Source organism: Cervus canadensis, chromosome 4 (genome assembly GCF_019320065.1).
Source record: "Cervus canadensis isolate Bull #8, Minnesota chromosome 4, ASM1932006v1, whole genome shotgun sequence".
In the NCBI taxonomy this organism is placed as follows: Eukaryota; Metazoa; Chordata; class Mammalia; order Artiodactyla; family Cervidae; genus Cervus; species Cervus canadensis.
In genome coordinates this window covers 15,559,999-15,584,439 of record NC_057389.1, presented here as the reverse complement: position 1 = coordinate 15,584,439, position 24,441 = coordinate 15,559,999, and the positions used below count along the sequence as shown (strand labels likewise).

Sequence of the window (24,441 nt, the reverse complement as noted above, 5' to 3'; positions counted from 1 at the left end):
CATATGTTTTTTCTTTCAATTTGTTAATGTGGTGTAATTACATTGATTGATTTTGCGGATATTAAAGAATCCTTGCAATTCCTGGATAAGGCCCACTTGGTCATGGTGTATGATTTTTTTAATATGTTGTTTTGGATTCTGTTTGCTAGAATTTGAGGATTTTGCATCTATGTTCATAGTGAATATTGGCTGTAGTTTTCTTTTTTTGTGGCATCTTTGTCTGGTTTTGGAATTAGGGGATGGTGGCGTCTCAATAGGAGGAGTTTGGAAGTTTGCCTTCTTCTGCAATTTTCTGGAAGAGTTTGAGTAAGATAGGTGTTAGCTCTTCTCTAAATTTTTGGTAGAATTCAGCTGTGAAGCCATCTGGTCCTGGGCTTTTGTTTGCTGGAAGATTTTTGATTACAGTTTTGATTTCCTTGCTTGTGATTGGTCTGTTAAGAACTTCTATTTCTTCCTGGTTCAGTTTTGGAAAGTTATACTTTTCTAAGAATTTGTCCATTTCATCCAAGTTGTCCATTTTATTGGCATAGAGCTGCTGGTAGTAGTCTCTTATGATCCTTTGTATTTCAGTGTTGTCTGTTGTGATCTCTCCATTTTCATTTCTAATTTTGTTAATTTGGTTCTTCTCTCTTTGTTTCTTAATGAGCCTTGCTAATGGTTTGTCAATTTTATTTTTTCAAAAAAACTGCTTTTAGTTTTGTTGATTTTTGCTATGGTCTCTTTAGTTTCTTTTGCATTTATTTCTGCCCTAATTTTTAAGATTTCTTTCCTTCTGCTAACCCTGGGGTTCTTCATTTCTTCCTTCTCTAATTGCTTTAGGTATAGAGTTAGGTTCTTTATTTGGCTTTTTTCTTGTTTCTTGATGTAAGCCTGTAATGCTATGAACCTTCCCGTTAGCACTGCTTTTACAGTGTCCCAAAGGTTTTGAGTTATTGTGTGTTCATTTTCATTCATTTCTATACATATTTTGATTTCTTTTTTGATTTCTTCTATGATTTGTTGGTTATTCAGAAGCATGTTATTTAGCCTCCATATGTTTGAATTTTTAACAATTTTTTTCCTGTAATTGAGATCTAATCTTACTGCACTGTGATCAGAAAAGATGACTGGAATGATTTCAATTTTTTTGAATTTTCCAAGACCAGATTTATGGCCCAGGATGTGATCTATTCTGGAGAAAGTTCCGTGTGCACTTGAGAAAAAGGTGAAGTTGATTGTTTTGGGGTGAAATGTCCTATAGATATCAATTAGGTCTAGCTGGTCCATTGTGTCATTTAAGGTTTGTGTTTCCTTGTTAATTTTCTGTTTAGTTAATCTATCCATAGTTGTGAGTGGGGTATTAAAGTCTCCCACTATTATTGTGTTACTATTAATTTCCTCTTTCATACTCATTAGCGTTTGCCTTACATATTGCGGTGCTCCTATGTTGGGTGCATATATATTTATAATTGTTATATCTTCTTCTTGGATTGATCCTTTGATCATTATGTAGTGTCCTTCTTTGTCTCTTTTCACATCTTTTATTTGAAAGTCTATTTTATCTGATATGAGTATTGCGACTCCTGCTTTCTTTTGGTCTCCGTTTGCGTGAAATATTTTTTTCCAGCCCTTCACTTTTAGTCTGTATGTGTCTCTTGTTTTGAGGTGGGTCTCTTGTAGACAGCATATATAGGGTCTTGTTTTTGTATCCATTCAGCCAATCTTTGTCTTTTGGTTGGGGCATTCAACCCATTTACATTTAGGGTAATTATTGATAGGTGTGGTCCCGTTGCCATTTACTTTGTTGTTTTGGGTTCAGGTTTATACAACCTTTCTGCATTTCCTGTCTAGAGAAGATCCTTTAGCATTTGTTGAAGAGCTGGTTTGGTGGTGCTGAATTCTCTCAGCTTTTGCTTATCTGTAAAGCTTTTGAATTCTCCTTCATATCTGAATGAGATCCTTGCTGGATACAGTAATCTAGGTTGTAAGGTTATTCTCTTTCATTACTTTCAGTATGTCCTGCCATTCCCTTGTGGCCTGGAGGGTTTCTATTGATAGATCAGCTGTTATCCTTATGGGGATCCCTTTGTGTGTTATTTGTTGTTTCTCCCTTGCTGCTTTTAATATTTGTTCTTTGTGTTTGATCTTTGTTAATTTGATTAATATGTGTCTTGGGGTGTTTCGCCTTGGGTTTATCCTGTTTGGGACTCTCTGGGTTTCTTGGACTTGGGTGGCTATTTCCTTCCCCATTTTAGGGACGTTTTCAGCTATTATCTCCTCGAGTATTTTCTCATGGCCTTTCTTTTTGTCTTCTTCTTCTGGGACTCCTATGATTCGAATGTTGGGGCGTTTCACATTGTCCCAGAGGTCCCTGAGGTTGTCCTCATTTCTTTTGATCCTTTTTTCTTTTTTCCTCTCTGCTTCATTTATTTCCACCATTTTATCTTCTACCTCACTTATCCTATCTTCTGCCTCCGTTATTCTACTCTTGGTTCCCTCCAGAGTGTTTTTGATCTCATTCATTGCATTATTCATTTTTAATTGACTTTTTTATTTCTTCTAGGTCTTTATTAAACATTTCTTGCATCTTTTCAATCTTTGTCTCCAGGCTATTTATCTGTAACTCCATTTTGTTTTCAAGGTTTTGGATCATTTTTATTATCATTATTCTAAATTCTTTTTCAGGTAGATTCCCTATCTCCTCCTCTTTTGTTTGACTTGGTGGGCATTTTTCATGTTCCTTTACCTGTTGGGTATTTCTTTGCCTTTTCATTTTGTTTAGATTGCTGTGTCTGGAGTGGACTTTCTGTATTCTGGAGGTCTGTGGTTCCTTTTTATTGTGGAGGATTTACCCAGTGGGTGGGGTTAGACGATTGGCTTGTCAAGGTTTCCCGGTTAGGGAAGCTCGCGTCAGTGTACTGGTGCGTGGAACTTGAGTTTCTTCTCTTTGGAGAGCAATGGAGGGCCCAGTAATGAGTTTTGAGTTGGGTCTATGTGTTAGGTGTGACCTTGGGTAGCCTGTATGTTGACATTCAGGGCTATGTTCCTGTGTTGCTGGAGAATTTGCGTGGTATGTCTTGCTCTAAAACTTATTGGCTCTTGGGTGGTGGTTGGGTTCAGTGTAGGTATGGAGGCTTTTGGACAGTCACTTATCCTTAGTTCATGTAGTCAGGAGTTTTTCTGGTGTTTCAGGTTTTGGGCTTAAGTCTCCTTGGCCTCTGGAGTTCAGTTTTCTTTTTATGTCTTCAGGACTTCTCCAACTATACAGCACTGATAATAAAACTTCTAGGTTAATGGCGAAAAGATTCTCCCCTGTTAGGGACACCCAGAGAGGTTCACAGAGTTACATGAAAAAGAGGAGAGGGAGGAGGAGATAGAGATGAGCAGGAGGAGAAAAAAAGGGGGACTCAAGAGGAAAGAGACAGATCTATGCAGTTCTCTGTTCCCAAAGTGTTCTCCATAGCCCAGACACCCACAGAGATTCACAGAATTGGACTGGGAAGAGAAGGGGGAGGGAGGAAATAGAGGTGGTTCTGAGGTAGAAAACGGACGAGTCAAGATGGGAGATCGAATAATCAACACAGACTCCTGATAAAATGGGACCTGAATATTGGATTTTAAATGTTTCACATTATATATCATATACTGAAACAAAAATTAAAAATCTAGAGTAGAGGTTAGACTCTTAAAAATAATATGTTAAAAACAAAAACCAAAACACACAAAGAAAATTTTAGAAATATATATGAAGTTCAGTTTAAAAATAGGGCTTCTCTTTTTTTGTGTGTGTGTGTAAGGTTATAGTGTATTGAAAATGAAAATTAAGGAGTAGTAGAGGAGTACTAGAGGACTTTAAAAGAAATAAGAGAAAAAGAAAAATAGAGAATAGAAGAGAAAAAGGAAAAAAAAGAAGGAAAAAAAAAAGAAAGAAAAAAAAATTTTCCCTAATTAAAAAATCGTAAAAATCTATGAAAATGAAAGTTAAGGAGTAATGGGGGAGTAATAGGGAATTTTAAAGGAAAATAAAAAAGAAAAAATAAAAAAATTTTTTTTTCCTTACTTAAAAAAAAAAAAAGTAAAAATATATCTAGGAATTTCTCTGGAGCTGTTGCGGTCAGTGTGGGTTCAGCTTGGTTTCAGATAGCTCCTCGTTCCAGCTTACACTTCTCGATAGTTACAGGCCCCTTCCAGTGTAGTCGGTGTTTTCTACAGGGATTTTAATCTGTTGCTCCGGTCCCTTCTGAAGCGGTGTCCTTTGTTTATTTGGCTTCTGTTTGCCGGTCTCTTCAGAGCCTCATTTCCGCCCTGACACAGGCGGGCGGAGGTGGACTCTTATTCAGGTAGCTAGTTCCGTCGCTCTGCGGGGCAGGGAGGGGCTTGCGCTGCAGGGAGAGGCTGGAGCTATGGGGACGGGCTGGCGCTGCGGGGCGGGGCTGACGCTGCTGGGAGGGGCTGACGCTGCGGGGAGGGGCTGGCGCTGCGGGGCGGGGCTGGCGCTGCCGGGAGGGGCTGGCCCTGCGGGGGCGGGCTGGCGCTGCGGGGAGGGGCTGGCGCTGCTTTCTCCGTCTGCGCTGCTCAGGCTCCCGGCTGTTCTATATGGAGCGCGCCCCACGCTGCGCGAGGTCCCCGCCCTCGGGTGTTCCACAAAAGCGCGGAACAAAAAGCTGTGCCTGCTCTCTGTGCCTTCCCCGTCAGAGCGGTCCAGGCAGCCAGGGGCTTGGTGGGCGCACTCTCCCCGGGTGTGGCGCGCCCACTCCCTCCCGCGGTCCCAGTCTCAGTTTCCGCCGGCGCCAGTTGGGTGCGCGCGCCTTCTGCCCTCCACGTCCCCAGCCCCAGTCCCTGCCCGCGCCGGTCGGTTGCCTGCGCCCTATGTCTCGCCGCGACCCTCCCGGCGGATGTCAACCATCCAGAATCTCAGGAGGTCCTTGATTAGAAAGTGGAGGCCTGTTTGCAGTGCAGCTGGGGATGCGGTCCTTGGGGCCAAGTCTGCCCCCTTTCCCCTCCCCTCTGCCTCCTGCCTCCGGCGGGGCTGGGCCGGTCCGCAGTCCGCGAGCTCTTCTCTGGATTTTCTCGGTCCCCGCAGCCTGCGAGCTCTTCTCTGGACTTTCTCGGTCCCTTTGTTCTGCGAACTGCCAGCAGTGTGTTCCGGCCGGTTAATTTTCTCTCTCTCTTTTGCTCTCCCACAGTTCAAGTTGGCAACTCAAAAAAGCTCCCTCCGATTGTCCTCAGGGCACTCAGGCCCGGACCCTACCCCAAACAATGCCGCCCGCTCCTCTCAGTTCCGCCCCCACTTGCTGGTGGCGGATGCGGCTGTCTGGGGTACTTTTCTGCTGGGAGTTGCTTTTATGCTTGTAATCTGTGGGTTTTATTTATTGTTTCCCTCCCAGTCAGGTTGCCCTCCGAGATTCAAACACATCCCCCAGGCCCGCCAGTGCGAGGGTTTCCCGGTGTCTGGAAACGTCTTCTATTAAGACTCCCTTCCCGGGACGGATCTCCGTCCTTAGCTCTTTTGTCTCACTTTTTATCTTTTATATTTTGTCCTACCTCCTTTCGAAGACAATGGGCTGCTTTTCTGGGCGCCTGATGACCTCAGCTAGTGATCAGAAGTTGTTTTGTGAAGTTTGCTCTGCGTTCAGTTATTCTTTTGATGAATTTGTAGGAGAGAAAGTGGTCTCCCCGTCCTACTCCCCCGCCATCTTGGCTCCTCTCTCTTCTGTGCATTCTTATCCACACTGATTATTCTTTTTAATATTTGCCAATTAAAGGGTGAAAAATAGCATTTCTTTCTTTCATTTGCATTCCCTTCACCCTTTGAATTTCTGTGAATTGCCCATTTTTTACCATTTATTTTCAATACTTTCTTATCTACTGGTAGGATTCCTTCACATTAGGGATATTAACCCTTTAAGCTATATATTACAAAGTTTTCTGTTCAAAGAGAAAGTGAGGTGGGTAGGGCTTTTTTTTTTTTTTTTTTCAATTAGAGCACTTCTCAAAGCAAAGTGGGTGGAGTATAGTATTTGCTTTACTTTTTTAAGAAAAAAGAAAACTGTTTCTGAACAAAAAGACTAAAAGCTTTTAATAACATTAAAGGGTAAGTTTAATTGAGCAATTTTTCCCATTTAGAAACTTTAACAAATTCAAGTTTGATGGTAGACGGAACATATTTTATTAATATATTGAACTTAAAAGCCACAATATTACCTGGGGATTTTCTAGTGAGTTCATGGGGCTTTGGCACAGAAGTGATCATTTGATCTGACAAAGGAGATGCACAGGCTGCATCATCTGGACCTCTGCACTGAGCCTCCTCCTTCCCGAAGGGCCTTAGTCAGATGGTCAGCTAAGTAATGTCCTCAACCAACAACCGAGTGCTTACAGAGCAAGTCTCAGGCATCATGAACCATGGCTGCCTTTCTGCAAGGGGCTGGCAGAAGCAGCACTCCCTCGATAGTTCTTGCTGCTGATGTTGTTCAGTTGATAGTGAATTATAAGAAAAAGCACTTGGCCAATGAAGCAAATGCAGAGAGTCAAGTCTTACTACACAGCTTTGAAAGTGCTGCCATGGTAGAAAACAAATCAGAGCGAGGACCTGTCTCATTCATCTTCGTATCCTCAGCACCCAGCACGTTTCGTACAAAAAGAAGCCAATGAACAAAAGACTGTTTTGAGTATCTATAATGCATTAAGTTGTGTTTTGGAAAATCCAAAGATATAATCACGGCCATAGACAGTAAGGGAGAAAACACACAAATAAGTGAAAAGCTCACTAACAGGTAAAGTGAAAGTTGAGATGTTAAATGAAATATATCAGTAGGCAGAAATAATAAATATTCATTGTCATTTATAAACGCCTGCCAATCACTAAGGGCTTCCCAGGCGGCTCACGTGCTAAAGAATCTGCCTGTCAAGAAGGAGACGTAGGTTCGATCCCTGGGTCGGGAAGATCCCCTGGAGAAGGAAATGGCAACCCCCTCTAGGATTCTTGCCTGGAGAATCCCATGGACAGAGGAGCCTGGTGGGCTATAGTCCATAGGGTCACAAAGAGTTGGACACAAATTAGTGACTAAACCACCACCGCCACCCACCAGTCACTAAATGCTCATGCTGCTCAAGTGCACTCAGCTCTTCTGGCTGGGTTTTATCTTCATTTCAAACACAAGGTAACTCATAATCATGGAAATTAAATAATTTGCCTGAAGTCACATAGTTAGAAAGTGTCTGACTCCAAATCAGGCTATTTGTGTCATCTGTGATGCCTCCATCTCATAATTTCACATATTAAACTAATTGTGCTATGACCAACCTAGACAGCATATTAAAAAGCAGAGACATGACTCTGCCAACAAAGGACAATCTAGTCAAAGCTATGGTTTTCCTAGTAGTCATGTATAGATGTGAGAGTTGGAATATAAAGAAATCTGAGTGCAGAAGAATTGATGCTTTTGAACTGCAGTGCTGGAGAAGACTCTTGAGAATCCCTTGGACTGCAAGGAGATCAAACCAGTCAATCTGAAAGGAAATCAGTCCTGAATATTCATTGGAAGGACTGATGCTGCAGCTGAAACTCCAATACTTTGGCCACCTGATTTGAAGGACTAATTGGAAAAGACCCTGATGCTGGCAAAAATTGAAGGCAGGAGGAGAAGGGGATGATAGAGGATGAGATGGTTGGATGGCATCACTGACTCAAAGGATGTGAGTTTGAGCAAGCTCCAGGAGTTGGTGCTGGACAGGGAGGCCTGGCATGTTGCAATCCATGGGGTTACAAAGAGTCATATGTGACTGACCGACTGAACTGAACTGTGCTACTGAAATTTAGGAAAGGGAATGATCAGGTGTTCAAAACTGATGGTCTGAGGCTATGAAGATACTGGAATTTAAACTGAAGTACAATTTGTAACAAACAATAAACAAAAGTTTTTCTATCAGAGTGAAGTTGAATTAACTAGTGTCACTCATTAAAAACCACAGCTTGCTAAGAAGAAATTAATTTGAGGTTATTGGTATAAAGGGCTTCCCCTGTGGCTCAGCTGGTAAAGAATCCTCCTGCAATGCAGGAGACCTGGGTTCAGTCCCTGGGTTGGGAAGATCCCCTGGAGAAGGGGAAGGCTACCCACTCCAGTGTTCTGGCCTGGAGAATTCCATGGAGAGTATAGTCCATGGGGTCGCAAAGAGTCGGACATACTAAGCGACTTTCACTCACTCACTATTGGTATAAATTTAGTTCATAAAAACATTTCTTAAAATTTATTTCTTGTTTGTGACATGAAACTTAGATTCTTAGACTCAATCTCTAAACAAACAATAGTACCTAATCTAAAGGACTTATTCAGATAGGATTACAAAAAATGAAGACATCTGCATTTATAGCCCACCAAATGGCACTAAATCTTTCTATATTCTTGTGTAGTTAAAGCCACCGTCTGAACTCTCAAAAGCCTAGTAATAGTAACAGCTTTCAAGAATTCAAAATATTTAAGTCTTCTAAAAAAGTTCATTCAACAGATTGTTGAATGCAAGACGACTGGGTTTGAGACATGAGAGAGCTGGTAAAACTAGCCCAGGATGGAGCTCTGTCATTTTTGTATGTCATCTGCAACCAGGGAGGTCACTGGGATACTTGTTCCAAGCCTCCCTCTCTGTCCTCACCATTCACTCTCACCACAGCCATGGGCTTCCCAGGTGGTAGTGGTTACGAATCCGCCTGCCAACACTGCAGACACAAGAGATGAAGTTTCGATCCCTGGGTTGGGAACTCCCTTGGAGGAGGAAATGGCAGCCTACTCCAGTATTCTTGCCAGGATAATCCCACGGACAGAGGAGCCTAGCAGGCTACACTTCACGGGCTCACCATGACTCAGATGTGAGGGAGCATGCTTTTGCACATGCACGCACGCACGCACGCGCACACACACACACACACACACACACACACACACACACACACACCCCTCTCTACACTGGGCTCTCATGGTGTCTATAGAGTCCTACTAAATTTTCTTTTACTCTTCTGTAACTTTCTCCCTTATAATTGCCCTTGGTGTGCATTTTAACCAGATTCTATCAGTATGAAAAAATGTTAAAAATCAGCCCTTATCTCATGTTTATGCTAGTGAGGTCTCTGGCCATAATTTAAAAGTCTGATTTATGATTTAAGGAAAAGGAAAGAAAAAGTTACCTATCACTCCATCTATCCGTCTACCTACCTACTTACCTATGCAACTACATCTGATTGAAATACTCCCATAACCAGTGATATAGAGGATTTGAGAACTAAAATGTGTTATCTAAGATAAATTCATCCTATTAAGATTATAACTGTATGTTCTATAATTAACAGAACAATAATTCTTATATGGCAAATCATGTCCATTATGTTAGGGAAAAGTCAAAAGAAAGGAAAATATTTATATAAACCACTCTTTTTATCCTTTTTACCTTTCAAGGAGAATGCTCGTAAATAATGCCTTTCTATTTTAATAAGCTAACAATAGACAGGATCTGACCTCAGACTGTTACCAGGAAAGTGAGTTTCCAATTACAGGCAAAAGCTTGTGATAAGAAGATCATAAAAAGTAATTCATTCTTTATGGTTTATTTTAATTTCAGAATTTCAATTACTGCCACGTCCTTCCAGAGATATTACCTGAGTACATTTAATGGTTCCTTGATTTTCAGAGGGATTTTAATATTTTATTACTGATGAGAGTAAATGTTCTCATTTATTTACACAGTGAAGGTGAGAACTGAAGGACGGATTCTTGATGGTAAAGCTAACTCTTAGTTATCTGGAGATTTACTCTCCCACTTAACCATCACAATTAATCCTTCCACAAGAGAGAAGGGAAGATGAAAATCAAAGATTAGGCCTCTAAATAGCTTGATATGTCTATGTTTTTGCTATTTGTTAACAGCCCTAATAAAACGTATTCAATGAGAAAGAATAAATCATTTATTCAGCCTCTGCTTAACTGAGCATTTCTATATTCCAGGCATGGTTCACAGCCATGAACAAAGCAAAATCCTTGCCTTCACTTTCTAGTGGAGACGACCTACATATTATGTATCATGTGATGATGAGCATTTTGAAGAAAAATAAAGAAGGGTAAAGCAATAGGGAGTATCCAGAAAAACTTCTGTGATAAGGTGGTGCTTGAATATAAACATAAGTGAAATTAGGGCAGGAGCCATTGTATATTCTCAGGAAGAGTGGTCCAGACAGAGGCAGCAGTTGGCTAAACGGAGATTGTCCACTTATCCATTGGGGGGCTAATTTATCTGAGATCCAACATCTGTCATTAGCCAGCAGCACAAGTGTTTACAAAGCAAGCTTAAACTAAGAACAGGAAGAATAATCAACTTCATATTCTTCACGATTGAGAAACTTACCCACATCAAGGATAAATTTCTATTTTGATGCTTTCTATATGAAAAATATTCCTCTCTGTATCAAAAAGTGTTAATTCAGAAAGATGGAGACCAGAATTTAGCCATCACACTACAACAAATATACTGAAAAAGTAACTACCTTTTCCATTTCTGCATTTCATCATCCAAATCTGAGTTTCTCAGCCTTGGCACTATTAGCATTTTGGCGGGATAATTCTTTGTTATGAGGCTTCCCTGTTCATGGTAGGATGTTTACCCACCATGGCTCAAGTAGCACCTCCCATTCGTGATAAGCAAAAACGTCTCCAGACATTGCTAACTGACCCCGAGTCTACATAAAAATGGAAATAACCTCACTATCATCTTTTCCAACTGATAGTCCAAACAGTTTTTCAGGAGAGCTAAAGAAGCATGCAATACAGTACATGTCTAGCATGCCTTAGGCAATTTCCAGTGATAAATGTCACACACCAAATTAGCTGCATGTAACTTTTCCTGAAACCATTACAGTAACTATTATTCAAGTCACCCCACAGTTTAAGGCAGTCTGAATATTTTCAATAACAAATGACATGCCCTTTTCCTGCGATCTAATATTTAGCCTAGTCTAAACAGAATTCGAACGTGACATCTTATCATGAGCAAGTCACAAGCAGAAAACATCTTCAGAAACCAGTCCCCAGGCCCCATCACCCTTCTCAATCATTTCGGATGAGGACTCCCCTCTCACACTCTCAGCCACTCTGCAGTGAATTTTCAAACTGATGCTACATGATTCCAATCCTTTTAATTTTAGCAAATTTGGGGAGATAGTGAAGGACAGCGAATCCTGGTGCGCTACAGTCCATGGGGTTGCAAAGAGTCGGCCATGACTTAGGGACTGAACAACAAGAACAATGACATCTACTTCTGTTTAAATCCTTCCTGCTGTTATTTAATAGTCCTATTGTGCGTTGACTTGATGTGAGCAGCTCCTTTCTGCACACTTCTTGATTTTTCTGATTTTGCCCCACTTGAGTAACTCAGCATCTCTCTAAATCCACCCCCACCCCCGGAAAGAATAAAGAATCCACTCACAGAGATCCACCCGTGACACCTGGGGACTTCACTGAAGGTTTGCCGGAAGCAGAGGTGATCAGTGAGGAGCCCTCCCTTGGACACTCTGCTTCCCAGAGTCCTTTCGGTCTCTCTCCTGTCTCCCGTCCCCATTTCTCCCTCTGACTGTGCTCTCTCGCCCAGCCCCTGCTCAGCTTCACAGTGACCCTAGCAGAGAAAAGATTTGGCCAACTACCGCCCTTCACCAGTCTGCCCCTAGCTAAGAACGGCTCTTACACTTTCTAATCATTTTTTAAAGGAAAGAGCATACTTCATGACATCACACGAAATTTAAATGTCAGTGTGCACAAAGTGTCATTAGATGATAGCCACCTCATTTGCTCATTATCTCTTTATTTTAAAAAAAAGTCTATAATTTGTATCATGTGGGGCTGCTTTCCCACTGGGCGGGCAGACAAATGGTTGCAAGAGAGACTACATGGCCTGAAAAGCCTGAAATATTTACTATGTAACCTTTCAGAGAAAAGGTGGTTTTCTAACCTCTACCATAGAGTAATACCAGGCCAAGCGACTTGTTGAAGTAATTCTTCCGCGCACACACACTGCAGCCTGGGCACTGAGAGGAGATGGTACAGGGGTGTGTGTGTGTGTGTGTGTGTGTGTGTATGTGTGTGTACGCGCGCTCCTGCCGCTGTGTGGACGTGCGTTTCAGGCTGTGCGGATGGGTGCTGTCGGCAGGGACCCAGTGTGTGCTCCCTTACCCATCCCCATCATCCCTAAGTGTTTGCTGGGCACATGGACCCTCATCATCCAAAAAAAATAAAGGCAGGGTTTTCAATAAATGTCGGTTTTATGCGTAAATTTACTTGCTAAAATAGAACAAACCACTTTCCCCCCTAGATTTAATTCTCTTTCATTGAATCTATATGAGGAAATGGAGAACCATCAAAAACGGACAGAAAACCAGGTCATCAAATACGAACAAGAGCAGTTCAGCCGGGCAAACCAGCATCTGGCCCTCCTGCAGGAGAAGCTGGTAAGGGCTCTGTTCTTCCCCTGTCTAGATGTGAGCAGTGAGTCCGAGTCTCCAGAGCTATACTTGAAACCTCACAGTAACCTTCAGCGCCTCAGTAACTGACTTTTTAGCACTGGAATAGGAATCCAGAGGCCTGCCTTCTGGTCCTGTCTGCTCCTCCCTAATTCTGTGACCCTCCCAGGCCTCCGGGTATCTCTCCCTGTAGCAGCGTAAAAACAAAGAGAGCTTTTAAAAGTACAGATTCCTGGTCCCAGCCCAGAGCTGAAGCATCAGACCCTCCAGAGCCTCCCCTGGGGATCTGCTCCCGGATAAGCTCCTTGGGTGACGCTCAGACACGATAAAACCTGAAAACTGCCTTAAACAAGTCGTTTTTACCTGTCTGGAGATCTGCTGGTAGATCAGAAGAGGTTTCCAAAACTCCTTTTCCAGGTCAGACCTTGTAGAGACACCCCCAGGCTTCGGGGTCAGGCGACAGGCATATAGAGGAAATCTATTGCAGGCTCCCTCCTCCAACCAGCAATGCCGGCCACGCTGCTGAGCCCCGACGGGAGCGCAGCACAGCCAGCCTTGCAGGTGATTCAACTAAGACAATTCTGGAACTTCAGGACAGCGGCTTCCGGCAGCCCGGGAAAGGACGCTCCCGTTACCCAACCTGAGCTTGTTGACGTGGATGGAGGCAGGAGTCCCAGGGAGGAGGTCAGCGTCACAGCTTTATCACTGATACGGCTGTTGAAGGACGTGTGGTCCGATCTGCCCCAAGCGGGCCCGCTGGTTCTGCTACGGGTTTAGGCAAGACTCCTCCACCAGTTCTAGGCCGCACTAGGTGAGAAGGCGGTCATCTGCGGGCAGAAGGCGCCTATCACGAGGAAGAGAGGCTGGAACCCACCATTCTTGAGGCGGGTGGGCCCAAAGAGCATCAAAGGGGGCCAAGTCAGCCTCCCGCGTTTCTTTCTTCCCTGCCAGGGAGTGAGGAGGGCAAAGAAGCTGCTTGTCTCAGGCTGCCTCTGCAGCCCCACCCTGCTGCATGTTAGAATCACCTGGGGAGCTTGTAAATGCCATCAACTCCTGGGTTCACACAGCCCATTAAATCAGAATTGTGTGTAGGGGTAAGGTGAGGTTGGGGGGGGGGGGGGGGTGGATAATGGGCCAGGTGATTCTAATAGAAAGCAGAGACAGAGAATCACTATTCTGCCTGAACCCTGTTCACATAGAGACAGAAAGTTCAGGGAATAAGAACGTCCAATATTTAGGAGAATGTCCCAGAAGCTCAAGTCGAGCAGAATGTAAAATACCTTCCTTGGCAACACTTCTTTAAATGCAACAATTCCAAATCCTCCAGGCATTTCATAAGGACCACAGCCCTTTCTCTTCTCCCATAGCATGTAGAATTTCAGAAACTACAAATGAACAAGGCCAAATAAAGGAATTAACTTACACTTGTGAATAGCTTTAGATCCAAGGGAACCTGGTTTGGAAACTCACATTTATCACGGGAAAGCAAACTTGTTAAAATGCATTCTCTAAGATGAAATTCAAATCCACAAAGGTTTTCAGCAGTTTTATCACATGACCTCTTTTGTAGGATATGTCGGAAAAAAACATGGAAGAAAAATTACTGAAGCTTTCAAAAAAGTTAGAGAATTTCATTAACACAGAGAAGTATGAAGCAGATCTGAACAAAATAAAGCATACAGAAAATAAACTGTCCAAGAAGATGAGCCAACTGGAAAAGCACACCTGGGATGAATTAGAGAAAATACAGGATGAATATCAATCGGGTGAGCAGATACCTTTAACTGAGTCAAGAACATCAGTCTTTTCTTATCCAGTCCTTCAGGGTTTTCTGCTTTGAGCTAATGGCCAGGGAGGAATCTTGTCATTAGTCAAGTGACATTCTTTGTATTTCATCCGACTTTCCTAAATAACCCATAGCATGTCAGCGTATCACCGGAGGGAAGGTAAATATGCAAATTTAGTTTCTCACTCACACGTTTCAGGGTCACAAGTTGCCATTGCAGTGAGATTTATTTTTTAGTCTGTAAGATCATAGAACCATAAAATTGTCAGACCTGGAAAATCCTCGGAGATCATCAAGACCTGACTTGTGGTTATATCCTGAAATTAAGAGTCTAGGTCAGATGTCCCTCACTGAACTGCAGGTAATGAGCCTGGACAGTTGTCAAACTGGAGAGAGACCTGACCTTTAGAAGTCAAGAGAGAGAAATGAATGAGCAGAGTTCAGTATATTGACTGCTTTTCTTCTTAAGGAGGCTAATGGCAGCAGTGTCAAGCTGAGCTAACATCAAAGAGGATTAATTTGAAAGGCTCATCTAATTTGTCAAAAGGAAGGATGCGGGGATAGGTGTAGCGGAGCAGCCAACTGCCTCGAGTCACAATTTTGAGAATTACCAGGAATCAGAAGGTTCCTTTATGAGAGACAACCCCAATTTAACTGACCCAACTTTTAGGGTTCTGCTTGCTATTTACCCATTAAAAATGGAATTTACTCATTCTGTGAGTACAATCCCAGTATGAACTGAAGAGTAATTTGTAATCTATATGTTTCTGCACTTTCCTAAGGGAAAGCCTAACAAATGGGGACTCCCAATTAATGGTTTGCTTTTATGCCTTTAACAAAAAAGTGCTGAGAAATGACTGTGCGAAAGCCTCTAGTGAGCCAGCAATGGACTGTGCCCTGAGAAGCCTGAGGTCTGGTAGGCTGTGGTCCTGAGTGGCTGGACTTTGATATAACAGAGACACAAAGTGCTGGGGGCAGGCGTGGGGGGAGCAGCTGGCAATGGACCAAGTCCTTCAAACAGGTTGCTTTCAGAGAAGGTTTAAAGTCTCATCTGTGGCCTTTACCTTCAATTTTGTAACAAGAATTAAAAAAAAGAGATCATCCAAATTTCTTGTCCAAGTGGATAGAAAGAAAATATTTTAAATTTCTCTCTTGAAATATAGAATTATTTCATTATGCAATCTACGGGGATGGAGGGGAAGGACAGAATTTAAATTTTGCAATGAAGCCAGATACTAGTTGAAACACTGTTGCTAATGCATTCTGATGACATTGTAAGAAAAAGATTATTATACATTTTTAGACCATTTTTAGACTGGTCTTAATGGAATTTAATATGCTTTGATTAAACAATGATTGATTGTGGCAGGACTGCTGACTAGTAACTTTTGTTAAAAATTTTTTTAAAGATCCAATGCCTTATTTAGCTTCAATATACCTATTTTCATATCCTCTTCCAGGATTTAAATCGATTCATGACTCTCTCAACTCCCTCCAACGAATACAGAAAACAAAAATGGATTTAGAAAAATATAAAGTACAGAAAGACCTAAAGAAATTGCAGCGTAAGATAGCGGAACTCCAGGAATCATAAACTTTCCAGTCATCTTCTCTTTCACCAGTCAGCAGAGTGGTTTCCTGGGAAAAGTTGAGGGAAAAAATCTCTTTGAGATGTTTACTGCTTCTATTTCTTACCACCTTTCTAAGGTGATGAATGTACCAGAAAACCCAATAAAGCAGGGAATTTTATGATGTCTTGGTTAATTTATTAGTGAAAAAGTTAGGGAATGTCTTTCCATACATGCCTTTATATTTTTATTTGTCCACAAATCTGCATGTTATTCCTATAGGCCTGGTGAAGTAGGCCTGGTGTAATATATTAAAGAATGGCGCAAACTGTGGGAAATTGGAGACAACTTACTGGTCTAAAAAGAATAGCAACTATGCAGTTCCAGTCCATTATTTACATGCATGTAATCCTGCAGATGACACCACCCTTATGGCAGAAAGTGAAGAAGAACTAAAGAGCCTCATGATGGAAGTGAAAGAGGAGAGTGGAAAAGTTGGCTTAAAGTTTAACATTCAGAAAACTAAGATCATGGCATCCGGTCCCATCACTCCATGGCAAATAGATGGGGGAAGAGTGGAAACAGTGGCTGACCTTATTTTTCTGGGCTCCAAAATCACTGCAGATGGTGATTGCAGCCATGAAATTAAAAGATGCTTACTCCTTGGAAGAAAAGTTATGACCACCCTAGAAAGCATATTAAAAAGCAGAGACATTACTTTGTCAGCAAAGGTCCGTCTAGTCAAGGCTATGGTTTTTCCAGTGATCATGTATGGATGTGAGAGTTGGACTGTAAAGAAAGCTGAGCACCAAAGAATTGATGCTTTTGAACTGTGGTGTTGGAGAAGACTCTTGAGAGTCCCTTGGACTGTAAGGAGATCCAACCAGTCCATCCTAAAGGAGATCAGTCCTGGGTGTTCATTGGAAGGACTGATGTTGAAGCTGAAACTCCAATACTTTGGCCACCTGATGCGAAGAGCTGACTCATTTGAAAAGCCCCTGATGCTGGGAAAGATTGAAGACAGGAGGAGAAGGGGATGACAGAGGATGAGATGGTATCACCGAATCAATGGATGTGGGTTTGAGTAAACTCCAGGAGTTGGTGATGGACAGGGAGGCCTGGCATGCTGCACTTCATGGGGTTGCAAAGAGTCGGACATGACTGAGTGACTGAACTGAACTGAACTGAATCCATTATTGTGCAAAATTTTATTTTTCAAAAAAAAAAAAACAGAAATCTGGTTTTATATGAAACCATTTACAAGCATTAGCAATTAGTTCTTAAACTATGAGGGAAATGTCTCTGGGGCAGATACAGCCAAGTGAACTGTCAGACTGCAACTTCTAATGCAGAGGTTTTAATTTTCTAACAGTCCCAATATCTATACCGAGTCTAACTTCTGTGTATTTAAAATACTGATTCATTGTACTCAATTGGTATCAGAATTATGAGCAAGTAAGAGTTAACTATCTAAAAAAAAATATCTAAAAAATATAACAGTTTCCATGAAAATCATCCAACATAATTTTATCCTGCTGCTAAATTTAGAGGCACTGCAAAAATATGAATTCAGTTCAGTTCGGTTCAGGTGCTCAGTCGTGTCTGACTCTTTGCGACCCCATGGACTGTATAGTTCATGGAATTCTCCAGACCAGAATACTGGAGTGGGTAGCCTTTCCCTTCTCCAGGGGATCTTCCCAACCCAGGAATCAAACTGGGTTCTCCTGCATTGCAGACAATTCTTTACCAACTGAGCTACCAGGGAAGCCTTAGGCAGAAGGTGCAGTCTAAGCAAAGGCCTGGAGGCCAAAAAAATGCGACCCAGGCCAGCAACAGAAGTTCAACACAGTCAGAACCTAAGGTGTGGTGGGTGGGGGGAGGGGGGTGAAGTGAGCAGGAAAGAGCAAGTTGGAGGAGTTAGGGGAGTCGGGTGTCTGATGACAAAGGGTCGTATAACTCATGTTGAGGAACTTGGGCCTTATCTTAAAAAAAAAGTCTTTTGAGGGATTTTTTGCATAGGAGAGTGACATGATAAGATTTGCATTTTAGTAAAACCCCTCTGGCTGTAGAGTATAGACTACAGACACAGTGGGAGAACAAATGTGGGTGAAAAGCAGGGAGATACTGCAGGAAGAGTGAGAATGCTGAGCTCAGCTTTAAATTAACTGATTTGAAGGTATGATGAGATGTCCCAAGGGCTTCCCTGATAGCTCAGTTGGTAAAGAATCCACCTGCAAAGCAGGAGACCCCAGTTCGATTACCTGGGTCAGGAAGATCCGCTGGAGAAAGGATAGGCTACCCACTCCAGTATTCTTGGGCTTCCCTGGTGACTCAGCTGGTAAAGAATCCGCCTGCAGTGCGGGAAACCTGGGTTTGATCCCTGGGTTGGGAAGATCCCCTGGAGAAGGGAAAGGCTCAGTTCAGTTCAGTTCAGTTGCTCAGTCATATCCGACTCTTTGTGACTCCATGGACTGCAGCACACCAGGCCTCCCTGTCCATCACCAACTCCCAGAGTTTACTCAAACTCATGTCCATTGAGTCAGTGATGCCATCCAACCATCTCATCCTCTGTGATCCCCTTCTCCTCCCGCCTTCACTCTTTCCCAGCATCAGGGTCTTTTCAAATGAGTCAGCTCTTTGCATCAGGTGGCCAAAGTATTGGAGTTTCAGCTTCAGCATCAGTCCTTCCAATGAACACCCAGGACTGATCTTTTTTAGGATGGACTGGTTGGATCTCCTTGCTGCCCAAGGGACTCTCAAGAGTCTTCTCCAACACCACAGTTCAAAAGCATCAATTCTTGGTGCTCAGCTTTCATTATAGTCCAATTCTCACATCCATACATGACCACTGGAAAAACCATAGCCTTGACTAGACGGACCTTTGTTGGCAAAGTAATGTCTCTGCTTTTTAATATGCTTTCTAGGGTGGTCATAACTTTTCTTCCAAGGAGTAAACGTCTTTTAATTTCATGGCTGCAGTCACCATCTGCAGTGGTTTTGGAGCCAAATAAAATAAAGTTGGCTACCCATTCTAGTATTCTGGCCTGGAGAATTCCATGTACTGTATAGTCCATGGGGTCACAAAGAGTCGGACACGACTGAGTGACTTTCCCTTTCACTTGAGATGTCCTAAAGGAGGTGTCCAGTGATTAGTGAGACCTAAGGATCTGCAGGTTGAGACAAAGAATGGAACTGGGGATTTAGCACAGAAATGGTTAGTGAAGATATGAGGGAGGAAGAAAGAGATTACCTAGTATTGGGAGGGAGAGGTGGGCGTGGGAGGCATGAAGATTACATGAGAAACTCAGACCATGAGAGAATCCAAGGACACCTCACACTTAAGGAACAGGCAGAAGAGGAAGCTTGGTGAGTGTAGGGAGCCAGCAGTGAGGTAGGAGAGGAAGCCTCATAGTCTAAGGGTTTCTATCTTCCCTGGGAGTTCCTGCTAGCAGATGGTGCCAAGCATCAACTTGGGAGTTCTACCGGCAATGCTTCAGATCAGATGTCTGTCAACGAGGTCCCTGTCCTACGATGTAAATAGAAAGTTGGATGTATCACACAACTCAGTAGAGAAAGCTTATACATGCTTTCCCGACTGCCCTTCTGTATAAAATAAATGTGCTGCATCTTATCAGACACAGAGAGGGGGGTGAACCCTCCCACACGGAGGAAGGATTATCGTCTGGAAAAAAACAAGAGGCTGTTTTGGCCCCTACACAGCTCGGCATTTCCCTCTTCAGGAGATTCGAGTCACACACATTTGTGGTAAAGTTCTGCTGTTTAAGATCTTCCCTTTATTATACAGTGATGAAATTTTCTAACTCCATAGACTATATTTCCATAACCCCAGGTTCCAGGGTAGAGTTTTTCTTACCTCATTTTCAGATGATATTTATGAGATGTGAGGTAAAAATGATCGGTGTGCTCAGGCCCTGCTTTACAATCCCCAGAGACGGAAATGGAGAAAACAAGACAAAACAAAAATCCAAACTTCTAATGCTGGGAAGTCTTGAGGGATCCTGAGGTCTGACACACCCGAGTTTAAAAGCAGCACCACAGCCACTGTATGTGCAACGCTGGATATGCTCTCTAACTTTGGGGTCAGTTCACTCATCTTAACGTGGGAACAATACCACTAAGGTTAAAAAAAAACTGAACCGTTACCAGGTATCAGAGATGGTTCCAAGCACTTTACCTGTATTAACTCATTTAATCCTCCAAACAGATGTGTGTTACTGAGGCACAGAGAGATGAAGCGATTTATGTTAAGTATGAGGTGCTGCTAGTATGAAGTCGAGCCAGAATTTGAACTCATCAGTGCAGAGAATTTGCTCTTAAACATTCTGCTATATTGTTTCTCTGAATATGTGTCTGATCCATTGTAGGTATTACACCTGATAAAGGGACTGATTAATAATAATGAACAGTCTTAAATCTTTATGGGAAAAAACAAGTTCCTAGTACTCTTTCAGGCAACTCTGAATTGAATCGGTGTTGTTCCAAAAGGACCCTATACTGTGTGTATTGCTTGTCCTCAGTCACTTCAGTCATGTCAGACCCTTCTGTGGCCCCACGGGCAGTAGCCTGCCTGGCTCCCCTGTCCATGGGGTTTTCCAGGCAGGAATACTGGGGTGGGTTGCCATGCCCTCCTCCAGGAGATCTTCCTGACCCAGGAATCAAACTCACGTCTCCTGCATCACAGGCGGATTCTTTACCACTGAGCCACCGGTGAGACCCAGAGCCATATGCTATGTATACTGGTTTGCAATAAACCTAGCAGTGGACCAAAGCAGTAAGAAGTGCAAACTATAGATTTCTCCTGGAACAAAATTATACTGAGGAAGTTCTTCTACTTTAAAAGCACTTCTTATTGTTTCTGGGGATGCAGGCTAACAGCTACTTCTGTGGACTACTAGAGGCGGGTAAGGTGCTGGTGCCAGTGAGCTGTGAAGCGTATTTCCTCCAGAAGTTCTGGCCATCAGAAGCAAACCCAAGAGCTATGAATGCCAGGTCAAAGTCATTAGTATCCAACTAACAGATGCTTCTCCAAAAACTGCTATGTACTACATTCACAAGAGTGACATTCAGGGTTGGGCTTCAAGTGCCCAAGGTCTACAGGGAAGGATAGGAATGATGCTGGATAAACCTACTCCTGCAGCCCAAAGCCACTCTTAAACCAAGGAACCTACCTAGTCTTTGTTCTTAAATTCCATTGCTTAGCACTTAAAGGCTTTTACATATTCACAATAGCACAGTCTTCACAACACAAAAGTCCTCAAAAAGAACAAACACACACCCATGAGCCTTCCTGGATACTTCTCGGCAAGGACTGGTTGATAACTAAGGAGAGCAAGGCTTTTCAAAGCCAAGGAGGTGCTAGGTACCTAAGACATACGAGGGTCAAAAGAAAGTTGATCAGTGTTCATAGCTATCCACCACTGCCTGAATTCAGGTCAAGTGAGTTAATAGGTCATTCTGAATAATAGTTCTTTGACAGAAAAGCCATCCAACCACATACAGAGCACTAACTCTGAGGCATTATAGGACCTCAGGCAATTTTGAAATATTTTTTTTCCACCTTACTGAAGCTGCTTTATGACAATATACATTTGATTTCTCAGCAGTGATTGTCTCTCCAATCTTCTTTCCACACAAACTTCTGTTCCATCTGGCTTTTCCCTTATGCCTAGTGACCCTTGTGTCTCATACATACGAGAAATCAACACCACCAGGAATGTACATAAGCAAAAAAACAAACAAAAAAATCCCACATAACTCACTCTGCCAAGATATAACCTGCAGTTGTCTTTTTCCCATACCACCTGACTTCTTTACAGGCTAATCTCCAAACTTCTAAAAGCAGGAAATATTTTTAACATTAAAACTGTTTAGGGCTTCCCGAGTGGTCTAGTGGTTAAGAATCCACCTGCCAATGCAGGGGACATGGGTGTGATCCTCAGTGGGGAAGATCCCACATGCTGCAGAGCAGCTAAGCCCAGGTCCCACAACTGCTGAGCCCACATGCAGCAACTACTGAGTCCTCAGGCCTAGAGCCTCTGCTCTGCAATAAGAGAAGCCACCACAAGGAAAATCCATGCAACAAAGAGGAGCTGCCACTCACTGCAAATGCAGGAACAAAGACCCAGTGTAGCCAAAAATAGATAAGTAAAAATAAATCTTAAAAAAAAAAAAAATTTGTACACTATTTCCCCTTTCTTGAGCTATTAAATTGGACAAAACACTTAAAACTTTTAAAGCAGAATGCTGTGGTTTTCCAAAATAACTCCCAATCTCCTGATACTAAAATATGCAGCATTTTTTTTTCACAGAGATTAAGCAATGGCCATATTTTATGCAATCAAAGGGAAGAAAAGAGCATTAAAAAGGCAGAGTTGCAAACACTCTAGTTATTTAAACCATCTGGGAGTCAGATGGACAATATCCTTGTTCTACTTAATGGGTGTCCATTGGAGTACAGAATGAAGCAGGGAAAAGGCTAACAGAGTTTTGCCAAGAGAACGCACTGGTCATGCAAACATCCTCTTCCAACAACACAAGAGACAATTCTACACATGGACATCACCAGATGGTCAATACCGAAATCAGACTGATTATATTCTTTGCAGCCAAACATGGAGAAGCTCTATATAGTCAGCAAAAACACCACTGGGGGCTGGCTGTGGCTCAGATCATGAACTCTTTATGCAAAATTGAGACTTCAATTGAAGAAAGTAGGGAAAGCCACTAGGCCATTCAGGTATGGCCTAAATCAAATCCCTTATGATTATAGAGTGGATGTGATGAATAGATTCAAGGGATTAGATCTGATAGACAGAGTGCCTGAAGGACTGTGGACAGGGATTTATGACATTATACAGGAGGCAGTGGTCAAGACCATCCTCAAGGGGAAGAAAATGCAAAAAGGCAAAATGGTTGTCGGAGGAGGCCTTACAAATAGCTGAGAAAAGAAGAGAAGCAAAAGGCAAAGGAGAAAAGGAAAGATATACCCAGCCGGATGCAGAGTTCCAAAGAATAGCAAGGAGAGATAAGAGAGCCTTCCTCAGTGATCAATGCAAAAAATAGAGGAAAACAATAGAATGGGAAAGACTAGAGATCTCTTCAAGAAAATTAGAGATATCAAGTGAACATTTCATGCAAAGATGGGAAAAATAAAGGACAGAAATGGTATGGACCTAACAGAAACAGAAGACATTAAGAACAGGTGGCAAGAATACACAGAAGAACTATAGTAAAAAGATCTTAATGACCCAGATAACTATGATGGCTTAAAACTCACCATTCAAAAAAGAAAGATCATGGCATCCGGTCCCATCACTTCATGGCAAATAGACGGGGAAACAATGGAAACAGTGTCAGATTTCATTTTCTTGGGCTCCAAATTCACTGCAGATGGTGACCATAGCCATGAAATTAAAAGATGCTTGCTCCTTGGAAGAAAAGCTATGACCAACCTATATAGCATATTAAAAAACTGAGACATTGCTTTGCCGACAAAGGTCCGTCTAGTCAAAGCTATGGTTTTTCCAGTAGTCGTGTATGGATGTGAGAGCTGAGCACCGAAAAACTGATGCTTTTGAACGATGGTGTTGGAGAAGACTCTTGAGAGTCCCTTGGACTGCAAGGAGATCCAACCAGTCCATTTCCTAAAGGAAATTGGCCCTGAATATTCACTGGAAGGACTGGTGCTGAAGCTGAAACTCCAATACTTTGGACAACTGATGGAAAGAACTGACTTATTGGAAAAGACCCTGATGCTGGGAAAGATTGAAGGCGGGAGGAGAAAGAGAAGACAGAGGATGAGATGGTTAGATAGCATCACCGGCTCAATGGACATGAGTTTGAGCAAGCTCTGGGGGTTGGTGATGGACAGGGAACCTGGTATGTTGCAGTCCATGGGGCCACAAAGAGTTGGATATGACTGAGGGAGAGACTGAAAAACAAATCAGAATAAAGTATAACCTTTTTCGCCTGCACACACAATTCAAGTATTTATAGAAGCTGGCTTCCATTAAGTCAAAGTAAAGGTCTGCTCATGTACCTAGAACTGATCACCCACCTTTCTACAGTGAGGATCTTTGGAAAGGGCTTCTACCTGAAGAAGGTTTGTAAGCGCTGGTGCAAGGGGTGTGGGGAGGGGCAGCAGGACAGCTCACTGAACACCAGAGGTGCTGCTCGGCATATGCTGCACGAAGCAGTTTACTTCAGTGTTCTGCTTTAGCTCACTCTGGACTTGGAAAACATTGGTAGCCTTAGTATAATGGAATGCTTCCATTAGAAATCTAGCTCAAGGCCCTGAGCTAGATTAAAAATTAAAAGGTCAGGGACTTCCTTGGTGGTCCAGTGGTTAAGGCTCCACAGTTCCAATGCAGGAGGTGTGGGGTCCTTGGATTAGGGAACTAACATCTCACATGCCAAGTGATGTGGCCCAAAATAGAAATAAAATATCACTAATTGCTTAAAAAAATAAATAAATAAAAGGTACAACTCAAGCTTTTGCATCACATGACCAGCCAAAAGTATTTCACTTCTCAAGGTCTGGAAGTAGGATATGTAAAGCATTTTCTCAGACTTTCACTTTAAAAATAACAATA

The 24,441-nt window shown here is 42.5% G+C and overlaps 1 protein-coding gene across 1 annotated transcript in view; it reads left to right on the top strand.

The window, feature by feature from the left end:
- Window positions 1–16,010, top strand: part of FAM81B (family with sequence similarity 81 member B) — a 54,675-nt gene extending 38,665 nt beyond the window's left edge. The window contains exons 6-8 of the mRNA XM_043464639.1: window positions 12,328–12,463; window positions 14,046–14,241; window positions 15,722–16,010. Of these exons, the coding sequence (XP_043320574.1) occupies window positions 12,328–12,463; window positions 14,046–14,241; window positions 15,722–15,855 (466 nt within the window). The 3' untranslated portion in view covers window positions 15,856–16,010. The remainder of the gene's footprint in view (window positions 1–12,327; window positions 12,464–14,045; window positions 14,242–15,721) is intronic.
- Window positions 16,011–24,441: the final 8,431 nt, after the last annotated feature.